The sequence below is a fragment of the Schistosoma mansoni genome, chromosome 2, assembly GCF_000237925.1.
Source record: "Schistosoma mansoni strain Puerto Rico chromosome 2, complete genome".
NCBI classification, from domain to species: Eukaryota; Metazoa; Platyhelminthes; class Trematoda; order Strigeidida; family Schistosomatidae; genus Schistosoma; species Schistosoma mansoni.
In genome coordinates, this window is record NC_031496.1 from 8324773 (window position 1) to 8342189 (window position 17417).

Below are 17417 nucleotides of genomic sequence, written 5' to 3' on the forward strand. Positions count from 1 at the left end.
CGGAAATGTTAGTGTAGTGAAACTATGTCCTACATTTTAATTTGAGGATATTTTGTCTAGCTCTACATTTGGTGGCAGATATAAAAATTTAGATCATCTTATATTTCGAACATCTTGAAAATGCTTGCCGATAAATCGTTACACATGGTCTTTAACCTATCGAAATTTTAATTGACTCTGCAAACATGTGCATACGTGGACAGTGAGTCAACTCCATTTCATCCAAAAAGTTCAATTTCCGTGATATCTAAAATGGTTTTGTGATGATTGACTGTAACCATCAAGGATCTAAAAACACTTAATAGGATAGTCTACGCAAGTGCCTGTTGCATTCATCCAAAAGTTGATTATGTTCAGACACGAAAACAGGAAGGAGCAACGTGGGACTTATTACAAATTATCAGTTTTAATTGTCACATATCATATTGCAACAAGGGGGAAGAAACAAATAAAAAACAACAAACAAGTAGGAAAAGACATAGAATATGAGATACAAAACAATGGGCTCAAATCCATACAATAATGAGCGAATAGATATGTGAACACTATGAGCTTTGCAAGTCCCAATTACCTCAGATCAAAATATCCAATATAATGAACTATCCTTTCTTATCGACTGATTATAGATAAAAGGATTTACTTAAGTAGAGGTTTCTCTACACGATTATCTTATAAGACTTTAAAATGATGAATTGTTTCGGTAGCGAAGTTATCACTCTCATTTTGAGCAACATTATTATCACCTTCTTCAAGTTGACTTCTACTGGAAGTTCGAAGAATATGATATCAGTAAGAAATGTTCACTTTATTATCTCTAACTAAGCTCCCCTCCCCACCCACAAAAGACCAATATGGATATGGCTGAAACACTAGGCCCCATATATACATAATTATAAGTATAAAGTAGATATCTATTTTTTTTTTCTGACTTGACATTAAAAACTAACAAGGCAACAATTAGTGTTACAGGTTTTTAATCAAATAATAGAAAATCTACAAAGGGAAATTAAGTTTGGCCGATGTTTTGATCTCATAAAATCTGTTAGCGTTAAATTTTTCCTAATTTCTCACTCGGTTTTTTAGCTCTGAATGTGTATTTTGAAACATTTCACTTCGACATTTAACCATCTGTTGTGACTGACTCCAAAATCCTCGGTAACTTTAGCTGATTACATACAGAAATAAGACAAGCTTTAGTTTCAGAATCTCCATCATTTAAACAACAATTTGTAAATGCTTCACGAAATCCAAATTGATCATCATTTTCCAAGTTTGCTAACCATTGTAATTCACCTGTAGTTAATGGTGCTATGTTTGAATCATCCATTGTCTATTGACAAAAAATATAAATTCATAAATGTAGTCAGTAATAATCAAACTTATTGTTACATAGTGAGATTTATACACGAGACAAAGATTAACTTAAAATGTAAGCTTCATAAAAAAGTACAGACAGTGTAATATATGCACTATTTGTGCATTGAGCAGTTATATTTAACTATTCTCATGAACTCAGTTTGAATGGAACAATGTAGAACCCAATATCTGTAGTGGTTTAAGCTAACTGATTGATTATTGGAGCAGGTAATTGAAAATACAAATAACAATTTAATACGACCATTTTGTGGGTAGTTATTTTCCAACACATTTTCAACCCAACCTCCGGTACTTCAGAAGTCTGTGAAGCGAAATAATGTCCCATTCAGCATCACCCTTACATTTTTGGGGAAGCAGAATCATTAAAGATCACATTTATTGATGAAAAAAGCTCTACTGTTAATATTTACTTATTTAAGCACATATACGTTGATACGAAGGAGCACCAAAATATATATGTTTCACACAATAAATCATTGAATTTCCAGCGAAGCAATGTTAGGAGATGAAGTCATATGGTAGCCGAGCGTAAAGTATAGTTTTATATGCAATTCGATCCTTAAGGATCATGGGAACTACATGCAACGTTGGTTTGAAATTAGAGTTTTCAAACTCGACTACCGTTGTTCTCCGTACCCACTAACCCGCTTTAAGGGCCGGACATTCACTTTTTCTCCGCTCACTTCTGAAAACACCCTCGCCATGAGAAGATAGTGAGTAGGATTTTCCTCAGTCAGTCAACATGATAACTTCGAGTGTTAATAGAGGTGTGAGGACGATTGTCCCTTCCCAGTTGCCCATACCTTGGAAGAATATTTCTCCTTGAAGGACCTGAAAGTTAGTGGTGGTCTTAGCGACTTGTGAATGTAACTGGAGAGCCCAAGCGATAACTGCCTGAGGTCAGTCGCACACGGCTTCTTTACGAGTGGTTTTTTGTATTAGCCCAACACTTCAAAAGGCCTTACTGTCGGATACGGAAATCCATTGAGTAAGGGTTAGGTGTGACATTTTTATCGTCAACCTTTTCTAACCCTTTCCTTCCACTGTGAAAAGGTAACATCACTGCAGGTGCTGGTTGTCCGAAGGAAACATCTTACGACTGTCACATCCATCTACAGTAAGCAGTAAGACTTCGCCCTCGAATTTCAAGTTGCTGCTCTTACTCTTACTATTCTCCAACCGATCCGTCTTGCAGAATAGGACCTAAAAAAAATGTGTTCCAGCCAATATATCTCGGCTGTCATCACGATAGGCAAGCCCAACCACCACATCAAGGTAACAGGTACAGCTAGGAGGAATCTTCTGGGATTGGCTATGTACACGCAGCCATATGAGAGCATTTTGAAAGAAGAAATGCACTCCCTCTACCCTCAGCCGCACTGGAGTATTTGGGGACCACTACAGTCAAGTAGCTGGCAGTATTGCTTTGCTTCAGTCAATACAATTCGATTGGAAAGTCATGAAAAGAAAGTATGATCATTGCTCCTATCCAAATAATAACTGATTGATACATCACTAAAGTTCACGCAAGTACAAAGCCAAGTTGTAATATCAGTAGCCCCTAAATGGTACGGCCGAGGGTGGGGAGAGTCAGCTCTCCCTCTCAAAACGCTCTCACATGGTCACGTGTATGCAGCCATTTCCAGGGAAGTCCTACTCACTGCCTTCTCGCACCAGGGTGTTGTTTACGAAATTGAGAGGACGAAAAGCGAATGTACAGCGCTTTAATCGAGTTGAGGGACACGGAAAGTCCACCTAGGGGAGTTGGAAAACCCTGATTCCAAACCAATGGTGCACATGAACTCCAGTGCCCTGAGGGAAAAAATGGCGTGTGAACCAATTGTTGGTCACCGGCTACCATGAGACTGAATTTCCTCACGTTGCTCCACTGCCTTGTGGATCAGACCTTTAGGTCGAAGGCTGTGGGTGTGGCCCCCTGAGAAAACCACCTGCTTCGGTCTGGGCACCCGAGTAGTATTACAGCCCAAACACAAACCAAGTGACTTGTGTGGCTCATATGTATTTGGTGCCCCTTTGTACTAATAATTATGTGTTCAAATAAATAGTAAATAAATATCATTCTAACGTTCATGTATACAGAAAAACATTAACTCTTTTTATCAACAGAGGAAAGACGCTTAAAACTAACATTATCGTCACTAAGAACATACAATTTGGCTGAATTGTTTTATTCCCACTGACTAATATTATAAATCTAATTTTTTTTAATTTAAATTAAGATGGAATTAACAATCTAAGTGTGGAAATAAAAAAGAGTGCATAAAATATTTTTCATCTTACTTCTAAACATGAACTGACTGATTTGATGATGTCTTTGAATAATACATTTAAATCGGCCAAAATTCCACGGACTAGAGGTAATTCAGACTTTTGTTTTTGACAACCACAAGCGATGTGTATTAAACAAGGAAGGATATGTGGATCTAGAAAGTATGAACAGTGAGTAAATATTGGCAGGAAGATATTAATTTTTTTCTAAATTTAGCTTTACTTTCCGGAGATTCGGTATCACATCGAAATTTTAGCCTAGACAATATTTCTCTGTAAGCATACAGTGTGGCAGTTTTAAAACCAGAAAAAAGTATGCTATGTATAAAAGGTAGAAAAAAGTACACTCGATATAACAGTTTATTTACCTGATAAGTAACAACACATAGCATCCATGCACGGTAAGCTAGCTATAACGACATCTATTATCGGGATAATTGCTCGTAAACTATTGTAGTACGTGACAAAGTGAATGAGGTGAGGTGCATCTTCACAAACTTTACGCAAGTAGACACCAAATGTAGGTAACACTTCTGAAAATGAATTGACTAAAAAAATGGACAGACAAAAAGCAGTTAGGATAGGACAACTAATAAAGAACGATAAGAAAAGATACAAGTTAAATGAATAAAAAACTCAACACTGGTCCTCTAGATTGTTTGTGATTGAAAGATATGTTTCTGAAAGTCATAGGAATGAGGAAAATCCCTTTTTTTATTTGGATATTAGGATGGAGATGTCAGAGGGGTTTGCATTGAAGTAACATACACATAGAAACAATAAAAATGAAATACTTCTTATTTTGGTTATGGGATCATATACATAACACAATGTGATCCTAACAATTTGAAACTATGTTAAATAATCAAAGCAATAAATAAACATTCACAAATATTTAGACTGGAAAATGATAAGGAATTCTTTGGTTTGCATCAGTTGTAAATTTCATGTCACTTGTAAAAATTCCTTTAATATTTGTGACGACTGACAAAACCATGTGACTTAAAGTAGAATTCAGCGAGTTTTTCTGAACTTGTTCAGCCCTCTATAGCCCAATTTTAGATCAAGTTAAACAACTGACGTAAAAAGTCGGCACGTTTGCATTTCCCCAAAACATGGCAAAGAACAAATCGATATACTTCTTGGAACAAAAATTCTTTCAGATTTCCTAAAGTAATACCACAACAAGCGTGGGCCAATCTGTGAATCAAGTCCTCTAACTTGGATTTAAGCAAAATGAACTATTCAAACTAATTATTTTGAAGGTGTCATCACCAAGTTTTGATTTGATAACTTCGAATAAATTGAGCACTGGGTAGATTGTTATAAATATATCTGTTGAGATATTTTTACTAAAGCTACCTTCGGTTAGAGGTTGTCAGATATTGCAGAAACTACTTCCACAACAAACTACATATAGCTCCAAATACAATGTTGCTGTGTCCTGAATATGCACCTAGTTAGTCTCTCTTAAAATACACTTGACATATTCATTTTTAATCTTTGTATAAAAAGTGTTCAGTCATGTTGTGTCCTTCTGGGTAAAGACACATGCGTACTTGAATTAACATGACATATATTCACGTAAATGTTTTAAAAGTAGTATTAACTAATCACCTTAAATTATATTCATTGACTACATAATCATTCATGTGTTTACTGAAATAGATCTCAAGATTTCATCTCACTAACGCCAGTACCTTTTGGTTAGAACCAAGTAGTTTAAATAAAATATGAAGATAGTGCGATGAATTCATCATACGTCAGGTTCCTGTGTCGCCCAAAACTGTCTCAATTTATCATCCGCGATGGGATAATAAATGAATGAAAGAAAAACCTTAAATGTTGGTATTAAAAACTATCTCTACACAAGCTAAAAGAATTCACAACTTTTCTGTATGGATGTCTTTTAAAATGCACACAACAGACAAATTTTCAAACCATGGTTGGAATCGATGTACACGTGTACAGATAGACAGAAATAAAATTTCAGTTGGAAGTGGGAGGAAATTAAAATTAAAGACGAACAAATTACGGAAACAAACGTTTCAATACAAATGAAGAGAATTTTATGGCTTGAAATCAGCTGATTATAATAGCACTAGGTAAAAAAATCTTAGTTATCATAACATAAAGTTTATAAATATATTCCTGTATACATCGACCAGGTTCAGAGTACTTGACAAATTTTATGAGTGCCAAAGGATTCTATTTTTTCTATCACGTTTCCTCTAATTCTTCGACATCACAGAGAAATAACACAAGAACATGTGATGTGAGCTCTTTAACAATATGGGATAACTACCGAATTTTAATTTTAACTAAGCTATGAACACAAGTTGAGTATTGAGGCCTATTCTTAGTCGATCATCTAAACTACATACCACTACAGTTACAGTCCTAGATCATACGTCATAAAGAATTAATTCCTCAACACAATCCAGGAAGCAGTTTGTGGATATGAAGAACTGGAATATATACATGTATGCAAGTTAAGATTTACTTGAGGGTTGCACTTTATCCACCAAAACATAGTCGTACCCTTTCATCTTTAGGTCTGGGGAACTGGTCACGAAGTCCACACACCTACAGTGCTAATTATAACAATCTATCATACTGTTTAAGCTGAAAATTACATCCAAAGACAAAGCATTCCTATGATCTAAAATATTGAGGTGTGGAAATCTTTCTAGTATAGGATCCATGCAATCAACGACTAAGCCATCGACTCAAACAACTTTCTACACATTTATGTATTATGGCTATCATATAAATATAAGAGCAATGAGTCGATAGCAAAATAAAAAAACAGTCAAGTAACACAATCCAATGGACGAGTCTTTGATTTTCATAAATTATCTCTAATTATATCGTAGCCGACAGATATCTGACAATGTTAAGGTTTTGCACAGAACACCTAAAAATTTATTCGAATGAATTACCAACGAAAGAGGGTTACTCGTTACCGCAGATATCACATGCCTATGAAACAACAAAACATTCAGTTTGACCATTATGCGATGTACACAAGTATATGTCAACATGTTAGATATAAATTTCAGAAGTGAACTATGTTAATGAGTTTTCGCCGAAATAAAGACACTAACCTAGGGCTGACACACCATTTACATTGGAAGAAAACGTATAAAGTAAACGATGAATGATTTCTACTTCACTGCCATGAAGCCACCTGTACAAAAATAATTAATTGGGAAATCGAAAATTACTTCATTTGATGCTGCGCTATCAATATAGCAGTAAGTAGGCGATCGCCACACCAAACCTCAGCTAAACTATCATCTTCTCGTGTGATGACGTCAATGAGACGTACTGTACCTATTAGAAGTGTGGCTATCAGGAGTATAGACAATATATATCCATGGAAGAATACCATTGGTTGAGCTTTTCAAAATAAAAAGCATATTTTCAAGGAACTCTGTCTGAAATCGAATTTCATTTAACCAAGGTGCTCTATATTCATCTGAAGCAAGCGCAGTTTGAATTAATCTTAGGAACATGTACACAGAGAACATAAACTAACCTGCATGTTTCAATTAGTGCAGGAGTATCTCTTGTGTAAAGCAAGTTTATTACACGAACACTACTCTAAGTCAAATGTTATAAATATAAAGACGTACATAAACGATTCACTTTCGCTCATTTTACGGCAGGCAAGTGGATCATAAGCTAGATTTCCCAAAATTCCTACTATAATTTCCTTTACTAATAAACTTTCGCACAAACGTGCTATCTCACCAGTAACCTGGGGTTTTGAACACTCCCCAAAGCATTGTTAAATATTGAGACGATTTCGAACTCGTCGAGAAATTTCAGAACATCACGATTGACAGTTAGATCCCACAGACAACACAGCTGTTCCTCCAGTTCTGTTTCTAACTCCTTACGAGAGGGATCTTCCTCGGAACTTAGCCAAGTTGCGGAGGTCTCACTATTAACCTTTTCCAGAAATTTAATTAACAACGAAAAGAGCCAACGTCTGCTGTAAGTTGTGTCGCCTATCATATCAAGTTGTTTGGCATTTTCGTCATAATCTGGAGGTGGGGATGGATTACGTGTAGACATATTATCATTAAAAAGCAGTGAAATAAGACTGGGTTGGAATTTGACAATACAAATAAAAAAAGTGTACGTAACGCCAGATGCGAAAACCGCTCCGGATAAACTTCAAATGGTCAAGATGCCTTCAAATGGTTCAAATAGTTGTTTCAGTTTCAGTTTCAGTTTGGAAAGGACAGGAGGCTTGATGGCCTGTGTTAGTCCTGGCGATGATGGTCTCTCAGCTGATCCAACTTTCTTTTGAAGGAGTCGACGGATGGAGCCTCAACCACGTGCTGAGGTAATGAATTCCACTCGTTGATTATTCGATGGGAAAGTCGGTAGTCAGCTGACAAGTAATTCATTCGGGGCTTGTGAACTTTTTTGGAGTGTCCTCGTAGATTTTCTGTTTTGGAAGACAAGAAAAATGAGGGCATATCAGGTGCAAATTTGTCATTAAGCAATTTGAAAACTGTAATCAAGTCGCCTCTGATTCTTCTATATGACAGCGGGAATAGGTTTAGCTTGGTCAGTCTAGTACCATACGGGAGCTTCGCTATTCCGGGAATCAGCCTAGTTGCTGTTCTCTGAACCCTTTCCAAGAGTTCACTGTCTTTTTTTAGGCAGGGGCTAGCTGCTTGTATGCAGTACTCAAGTTTAGGGCGTACGAACACTGTATACAAAGTCAGAAACGTTTTAGCGTCAAGATGCCTAAAAGCCCTGCGTATGGACCATAAAGTCCTAAAACCTTTGGCGGCTATTGCACGGCAGTGTGCAGTAGTCTTTAAGTCTTGACTAACGATGACGCCTAAGTCATTGTGTGCCTGAACAATAGGTAACTCAGTGTTATTCATCGTGTATGTATCTGTACCGTGGTGGCCAATATGCATCACAATACACTTGGAAGTGTTTATCGGCAATTGCCAGGTTTGGGACCATTCAGATAATCTCTCCAGGTCATTTTGAAGTTCTAAGCTATCGCTCTTGCTTTGTATCGCTCTCCATATCTTGACATCATCAGCATAGAGTAAGACCGATGACGATAGTAGACGAGGGAGATCACTTACGTACAGGAGGAATAACACTGGCCCCAAAACTGTACCCTGGGGGACTCCACTAAGCACAGTTTCCCAGCTAGACAACTTGGAGTTCACCCTTACTCTTTGTTGACGCCCAACCAGGAAGTCTTTTATCCACATCAATAGATTGCCTCCAATCCCGACATTCCTTAGCTTATATAATAGCCGGTTATGCGGAACTTTGTCGAAAGCTTTGCTGAAATCGATGTAAGCTACGTCTATAGGTAATTTTTGGTCCTTAAGAGCGCACCAGCTTTCACGAGCGACTAATAAGTTTGTGAGACAAGAGTAACCTGTTCTAAAACCATGCTGCTTTTCGGAGAGGAGCCGGTTTTCATCGAGATACTTTAACAGCTCCTTCCGAATAATCTTTTCTAAGATTTTAACAACCACGCTAGTTAGGCTAATTGGTCGGTAATTCTCAGGCTTATGTTTTGTACCTGTTTTGAAGACTGGACTTACTATGGCGTTCTTCCAGTCTTTTGGTAGACGACCCTGGGTTACGGATAGATTAAAACATACACTTAAAGGGTTCGCAACAAAGTTAGCTAATTCCTTTAGTAACCTAGGATGCAGTTCATCGGGTCCAGTGGATTTACCTATGTCAAGCTTAACTAGCAGACCAAAGACATCGAGTTCTTTAATGGTTACGCTGTCCAGTGCTTGTGTGGGGGGATTTTCATGGACTGGTGAGAAGGGTGTTTCTATGGTGTATACATCGCTAAAGTATTTAGAGAATACTTGAGCTTTGCCAAAGTCGTCCTCCACTAGTGATGTGGCAGTACTGTCTCCCCATAGTGAAGGAACATTTCTTCTTCTTTTTGTCCTTTGGTTTATATACGAATACAAGCGTTTAGGGCATTCTATGGATTCCCTAACGATTTTCTCTTCGTACAGCTTTCTGGCCTTACGGAGGGTTGAGGCACAGGTATTTCGAGCCTTTTGATACTGAGATTTTGCCTCGTCAGTCCCCAGTAACCTAAATCTGTCCCACATTTTCCTTCTTTTACGGAGAAGGATGCGAACCTCCCTACTGAACCACGGTGGAGAGTTTCTCGTTCTCTTAGGTGTAGTCCAAGGGATGTGGGGGGCGGTAACTTCTAAGTATAAATTCCGGAATATGTCCTAAGCCGTTTCGATTGATGACTCTGGGTCTATTTTCCAATCTACTGATGATGCTGATTTCATGATGTCTGGTATGTTTGCTTTCCAGACGTTAGGTCTGGATTGAGCTGAAGCGTACTCGTGATCGACAGTTATATGGAAGTCAAAGCTTAAAACTGCATGATAACTTTTGCCTAGGGGTGGCATGTAATCCAGGTTTGCAACATCATCCTCATAATGAGTCAATATAAGATCTAGTAAGGATGATGCAGAACCCGGGTCGTACCTCGTTGCTTCCTTCACGTGTTGCACTAGGGCACATGTGATTACCGCATCAACTAGTTCCTGTTCGAAGGAATTTGCTGACGATTCAGTCCGCAGATTTCCCCAGTCCACCATGGGTGCATTGAAGTCCCCTAGGATTAGACATCGATCACTTCGTGATAAAGTGTTGAGACTGCTTAGCAGGACCTCGTTTACCTCACAGCTTGGACTGCGATAGATCAAACTAAGTAGCAACTCTTGTCCCCTGCATTTCAGGCGGCAGCAAACTAATTCATACGTCCCACTCTCATGGGATACACTGTCGATAATGGTGAATGGGATAGCATTCCTAATGAATAGAGCTACTCCCCCTCCTTTACGCGTTTGTGTTCTGTCGGCCCTTACTAATGTAAAACCCTCGAAATCAAGTTCCCTACTATCTATAGACGGCGTCAGCCATGTTTCTGTGACTGCGATTATGTCTGGCCTAGTTGAGTCAATCTGTACACCTAGTTCCGGTAGCTTATTTAGTAAGCTCCGGGCGTTGGTATAACAGATCCGAAGCCTATTTAGGTGGCCTCGTGCTTCACCCAGAGTGGCTTCGGCATCATCCTCTGTCGAAGCCTCACAACCCGAAAATTTACAATTTTCAGGTCTTTTTCGCCAGCGTCTAATCTGAGCTGTAGTTCCTTTTCGGCTTCCCGTCTTTTAACACGGTCCGCCAACGGTAAGTCCTTACGGAGAAAAACTCCTGAACCCTTTAATTTATGTCCATTTTCTAAGATTAAGTCGCGTTCGTTCGGGGATTTGAAAACGACTTTAAGTAGTCTAGATTGATTTGGTTTCAGATGCGCTAGATTTCCTAGTCTATACACCTTTAGCAAGGTGACTCCGGGGATGTTTTTGGGCATAACTTGGTTGAGTAGTTGTTTTATCAACACAATGTCATGCTCAAAACGAGCTTTCGGTTCTAAGCTGTCACTCTCCTTGACTCTATGGAGAATGACTGATCTGTCGCTGTGATCAGACCTCGGCTTGTCGACCCTTTTGGCGGGGGTATGATTTCCTTTTACGTCATTTTGGCGTTTTTTTCTTACGACCCGTACCCAATCGCCAACGTTCTTTGGAGTGGTAACCACAGTCGCGTCAGGCGTACTGTGGGATTCCGGAAGGTTCAGGACGACTTGGGAGATTGGGTCATCTTTCGCGCTGGAAACCGATCGAACCTTGCGGTTTCGGTTTCCGGAAGTTCCCTTCTGGGCACCATTTTTGATACGAGGGACAGAAGAGACTTTTTTGCGCGAGTTTCTGGTTGTGTTAGACCTCTTTGGAGGATGTTCTTCCTCCTTTGTAGAGTGTGGGTCGGCATTTTTTGGACTCACTTGGGCCTGCCTTGTGTCAATCTGCGTGTCGACAGATTGAGTTCTGACTGATGTATCCCGACCGCGCTTGCCGAGACACTTTTTTGCGGCATTTACTATTGAGATGGCCTCGGTTAACAGGCTATTTGCATCCAAGCAGCACTGTTGACATAGCCATACGCACCCATTTTTACTGAACCGCTTGAAAGCTGCAGGTGTTAGATTTGTGCAAACTTCGTGGTACCAACCTTTGCACTCATCGCACTGCATGCCGCTATCAACAGGATATCGACATCCTGGGCGGTGGCAAATGCTTTTGTTGCATCTTCCAGTCATTTTAGGATGCGAAAGTGAGTGTTGACTATAAGTAGAAAAAAACTATAAATAGTTAGGACTAAAGTACTAACAGACACAATAGAAAAACAAAGGTACTCTGGAGTACCGACGATAAAACTATTTAGGATACCAAAAATGATACTCTAATAGAATACTTTAACTGAAATAAATTCAATCAAAGTATAAAAACAGTAGTCTTGATACGTTAATAACGATCAAAACAATAGAATTTACTCAACGAGGAAAAATACCACTGTCCTTTTTAAATAGCGCGTGGACGGAATAGAAGAAGCTTTCGCTTAACGGGCTTCCGTGTCTAGTAGCAGTGGATCACCAATACCTCCAGGCAAAAACCTAGGTATATGAACGATAATAGAGAAAAAAAAGAATTTGGTAAATCATAATAAGTTATCCTTAGTCCTTAAGAATAAGTCAAATTTCCTCTTAAAGGACTCCTGGGAAGTCGCTCGGACTGGCTCAGTCGGCAGCGAATTCCAGCACTTGACAACTCTAACGGAGTAGAATTTGTGTCTGCAGTCTGTTCCGCTATGTAGGGTCTCCAATTTCTGGGTGTTACCTCTTAGGTTAGTGTTATGACTAAGCTTAAGAAGATGTTTAAGGGGATGACCAGAAGTATTAAGGATACTGTAAGTCATAAGAAGGTCACCTCTAAGACGCCTGTACTCTAACGGGTAAAGGTTAGGTGATTGGAGGCGCTCTTCATAAGGTTTGAATTTGAGTCCCCGAACTGATTTCGTGGCTCGACGTTGTATACGTTCCAGAGTGTCCTTATCCTTTTGGAGGGAGGGAGGAAATACTATGTTTCCGTACTCTTAATGCGGACGAATAAAACTGTTGAAGATTATGCGGAAGGTTCTACCGTCAAATTGGCCAAAAATGCGCTTCAATGTTACCAATACAAGCTTTGCTTGAAAGGCGTTTTTGTCACAGTTCGCATACGACTTCAGGTCATAGGGTACCAACACTCCCAAATCTTTTTCGGCTTGGGAAACTTCTAGAGGGGAATTACCTAAGTTGTGACTATAGTCTGCAACATGTCGCAGATGGACTACTTTGCACTTCGAAGTGTTGAAGGTAAGTCCGTTGTCGTCTGCCCAACTTTGAAGTCGGGTCAGATCCTCCTGAATAACTAGTATATCATTATGATTACGTATCCCTCTCCAAAGTTTCACATCATCAGCAAAAAGCAATAAGTCAGATGAAACTTGTTGAGGAAGATCGTCAATGTAAATCAAGAAGAGAAGAGGTCCTAGTATTGAGCCTTGGGGGACCCCACTAGGACATTCCATAGCCTGAGAGAGAGTGAAGTTAACCCTGACCTTAAAGTGTCGGTTTTCTAGATATGAAGTGAGCCAATCAACCAAAGGGGGTTTTATACCCAATCGTCTAAGCTTATTGATAAGACATACGTGGTTGACCCCATCAAAAGCTTTTGAGAAATCAAGGTAAATGACGTCAACCTTCCCCTTGCGATCAAGGATGGTTGTCCATCTGTCCACCGCAGTCAGCAGGTTGGCCATACAAGAATGACCTTTTCTGAAACCATGCTGTTGAGGTGAGAAGAACTTTAAGGATGATAAGTATTCTAGTAAACCGTCGTATATTAGGGATCCCATAATTTTGGAAGGTATGGAGAGAAGGGCCACTGGTCGGTAGCTTGAGGGTTCACTGCGTCGACCTCCTTTGAAAATTGGTGTGATGTGAGCCAGCTTCCAAATTTCCGGTAGTTTGCCTCTGCTTAGCGAGTGTGCAAACATCACGCTAAGTGGTGTCACCAGGATTGAAGCTGCTCCCTCAATACAGCAGAATGAACCATATCCGGACCGGGAGACGTGTCTTTTCTTAGGTGCTGCAGTTTACGGAGCACCAGGTCAGCACTCAGGTCCATTTCGGAAAGTCTTGTACAGGTGCAGGTGAAGCTTCCGTCAGTATAGTTGATGTGGGTCAGCTGGAATGTCTGGGAGTATTGTTCAGCCAAAAGGTTGGCGGCATCACCGTCGTTATTGGTCGGGCCATTGGGACCAAGCAATTGGGAAACTCCAGTTTTGCCTTGTCGAAGAGAAGCTGCGTAACTGAATAAGCTTTTCGGATTGGAGACGAATTTATTGATAAGCTTGGTTTAGAACTGAAGCCTGTCTTCTTTTATTGCCTTTGAACATATGTTCCTTATGTGTTTATATTGCCTGTATGCGTCTTTATTGTCGGTTCGTTTATATTCGGCCCAACAGTGCCTTTTGCGGTTTAGCAGACGACGAGTGCGGTTCTTGATGATTGGAGGTTGTTTGTAGCTTTTTGGGACCATTTGAGGAACTGAATGCTCAGTAGCACATAAGATCGTGTGCAGTAAAAAATCCCAATGAGCATCCACTTCAAGTTGAGGGTGAACATCCCAATCCACCTGTTGTAGATAGTCATGTAAAGCTAACACATTCAACCGTTTGAAATTCCAGCGCCTGTTGCTAGTGGGGTATCTTAGCTCCGTTTTGCTGACAAAGCTGAATGATAAGACGGCGTGATCGCTTTTACCCAGAGGAGCCAGGATTGAGAGGTCGTCAACTAGGAATTCTTCGTTTGTGAATATCCAGTCTAAGCGCGACAGCGTCTGACTGTTTCTCCAACGAGTTGCCGACTTCACATTTTCGAATAATCCTAGGTCACCGATGAGGTTGAAGAACGGAGCTTCAGTAGAGTTGGCACCTCCAATGTATGTATGTTCCACGAAGTTGATTCTAGGAAGATTGAAGTCCCCTAGAATCAGGAATTGAGAGAATCCGAGACGCGTAGAGCGGGTTAATCCTTCCAGCAGACGTTTGTCATATTCGATGTCGGCAGTGGGCTCCCTGTAGATGACCCCAACTAGACACCTCGAGGTGGTAGACAATCTTACTGAGCACCATACTGACTCATCAAGATTGAGAAACTCTTGGTTGTGAAGTTGGTGCGCATCCAGATAGACTACCTATACAATGTTTACCGACTTGGTAGTCCCTGTCCTTTACACGTATTTTTTATGATCAAGACAGTCCACGAGTGGAATTGTCAGCTCCAGCTTTCGTTTGTGCTTGATCCTGCTGTCGTGGGGCCTATCCGGATGCATATGGATGCCAGTTGGCAACCGACGTCTATTGGCACGAAATGCTTCCAGAGTGGCAGCCGCCATGTGGGAGGAAGGGAAGGTTATCTTCAATAGCCGGGGCCTAGAGTCTCCGTCTCTCTTGGCTAGTCTCATTACGTGTTGGGTCAATATGTTCTTGAGTTTTAAGGAATGCTTAATGAATTTCCATTCCCAAATATCAGAGTTTGCTTGAGTTGGGTCCATATTTTCCGGTACACCTTGCACAATGATATTTCTTCCACGGAAAAACGCCTCGCGAGATTCCTTAGGGATGTTCCGGATGAGATTTCGTTCAGAATACGATATGTCGGGCAGTATTCTTACGTTCCCATCGGATTTCAGTAAGTGACTGGCTAGCAGGACGTCCACTATGTCGGAGGCATTCTTAAGTGTAACATGAAGCAGCCTCGGGTGGTTTTGGTGGTTAGAGTTCTTCCCCCGAGTGAGCCGTGTGACCGTCAAAGACTCTATTCTAGGCAGTTCAAGCCTCTTGTTCAATTCTCCCCAGAACATCCTGTCATTTTTGTCCTGCATACTGAGAGGAAGGTCAGGGTTGTCAATAAGGTTCATGATTATGATAGAGTCGTTACGAACCGTAATTGATTTCCCAGGTTTTCCAGGGCGTCTAGGTTTGGTATTTTGTTGTTTGGATGTCGAGGCGCGTTTTCGATTCCTGGGCCTTTGGACGGAGTAGAAGAAGCTTTCGCTTAACAGGCTTCCATATCTATCAGCAGTGAGTCATCACTACCTCGAGGCAGGAACCTGGGTATATTATCGATAAAAGAGGGAAAAGAAAGAAAGAAATTGTTAAATCATACTAAAATATTATCCTTAGTACTTAAGAATATGTCAAGTTTCTTCTTAAAGAATTCCTGGGAAGTCGTTTGGACTAGCTCGGCCGGCAGCGAATTCTAGCATTTAAGTGGAAAACAAACCTAAAATCTTCACCACAAACTTGTATACGCAGACCGATTTTTTGCGTTCGCTCCGTGTTGTCTCAGCACCGTCTCAGGTATTTGGCAATGTTCATTGAGCAGAAGTCTAGCCAGTTTGATAGTTATTTGTGGTTTTGTATATCTGGTAGCTTGAGTGGGTGTGTTTTTCCTTGGGTAGTAGGGTTCCTGAATACTGAACATTTATCATATTACCAGGCAAGATTTTCTTTGGTTGCAACGTGAAAATAACAATATGATAACTCAAGTGATAAGAGAACACGACTGTTCCAAGAATAACAAACAAGTCAGCTAATTGGCAATGCAGTGAGCTTTAGAAGTCAGAACTGGATAAGGGGGAAAAAGATGATAATTAGCGAGTTAGGAGGTAGTTGGTGAGAGATTATAATGATAGGTGGTAAGTTATGAGACACGCATCAGACACAGATGATTCAAGTAGTAGGTAATAATCCGTGAATGAACATGTGTTTGTCAAGCCTCTCCCTAATGATATCTACTTTTAATGGTACGATTAGGTGAAGTGATTGATTTGCAACTTAGTTGTACTTATCGGCCAGAGTTATCCGACCTACTCGTTAAGATTACAAGCCATCGGTGAACTGTGTGCCACTTTCGTCATCTTCCCAATCTATTATGAGTGCTGTTCTTTTAGACACTGTCTTAGTGCACTTCTTCGTAGAGAGAGGAACCTCGATACCTCTCGGTAGTTATCGTGATAGAGGTCTGTAACAGTAAATAAATCTCCAAAATCAATAGTTCTGTAGGTCTTCGACATTTGATGCTAACCATATTAGTTTTAATGGACTCACCTAGCTGAAGGCCTTCGGTCACGCATCCGCACCAGATCACGAGTTCATACGCTGTGCTCCACTTCTCCCACAACCGCTAGCCAGTTTGGATCAGTCGCTCCTAGATATATTGATAGCCTATCAAATATGTCTTCGAACTTCCTCGCTTCTGACTTCTGATTTCACTGGGTAGGCATGTTTCCGTTACAGATGCTACTGATTAAGGTCTAGTCAAAGTCCAAATACTTGTGGCATCTTTAGGTCTATTATCTTATTTAATCTTCTTTTGAGGCTGTAATAGTTTGAACTTCAAAAACTCGTTGAGATAAAGAATTTCACTCACTGACAATTAGATGGAAGTACTGGTGATCAGAAGACGATCAGTTGGTTCTGGGTATGGTGATCTTTATGAACCTTTCATGTTAATACTCTGCCTTACAAGATAAGAAAAGTAAGAGTATATGAGATGTAAATTTGTTACTAGGCAATCAAAAAATTGTGATCAAGTAACCTCTAGTTCTTCTGTATGACCAGGGGATTAAGTTTAACTTAGCCAGTCTCTCGTCATCCAGAGACCTTGTCATTTTGAGAATCGACTTGTTTATGGTTCTCTAACTTTTTTCAAATATCTCGTTATCTTTTTAGGAGAAGGGACGGGCTGCTTGTTTCCCGAT

At 40.1% G+C, this 17417-nt stretch overlaps 1 protein-coding gene across 1 annotated transcript; it reads right to left on the reverse strand.

Annotated features, from left to right (window-relative positions):
* Positions 1–1120: 1120 nt before the first annotated feature.
* Smp_123770 (kettin/titin-related protein) lies at positions 1121–7749 on the reverse strand (the record flags this gene model as incomplete). Its single annotated transcript, XM_018795557.1, has 9 exons — positions 1121–1330; positions 3679–3821; positions 4035–4214; positions 6774–6856; positions 6894–7017; positions 7058–7173; positions 7208–7267; positions 7305–7384; positions 7423–7749. 9 exons carry the CDS (start codon positions 7747–7749, stop codon positions 1121–1123), a joined length of 1323 nt encoding a protein of 440 aa, XP_018649858.1.
* Positions 7750–17417: the final 9668 nt, after the last annotated feature.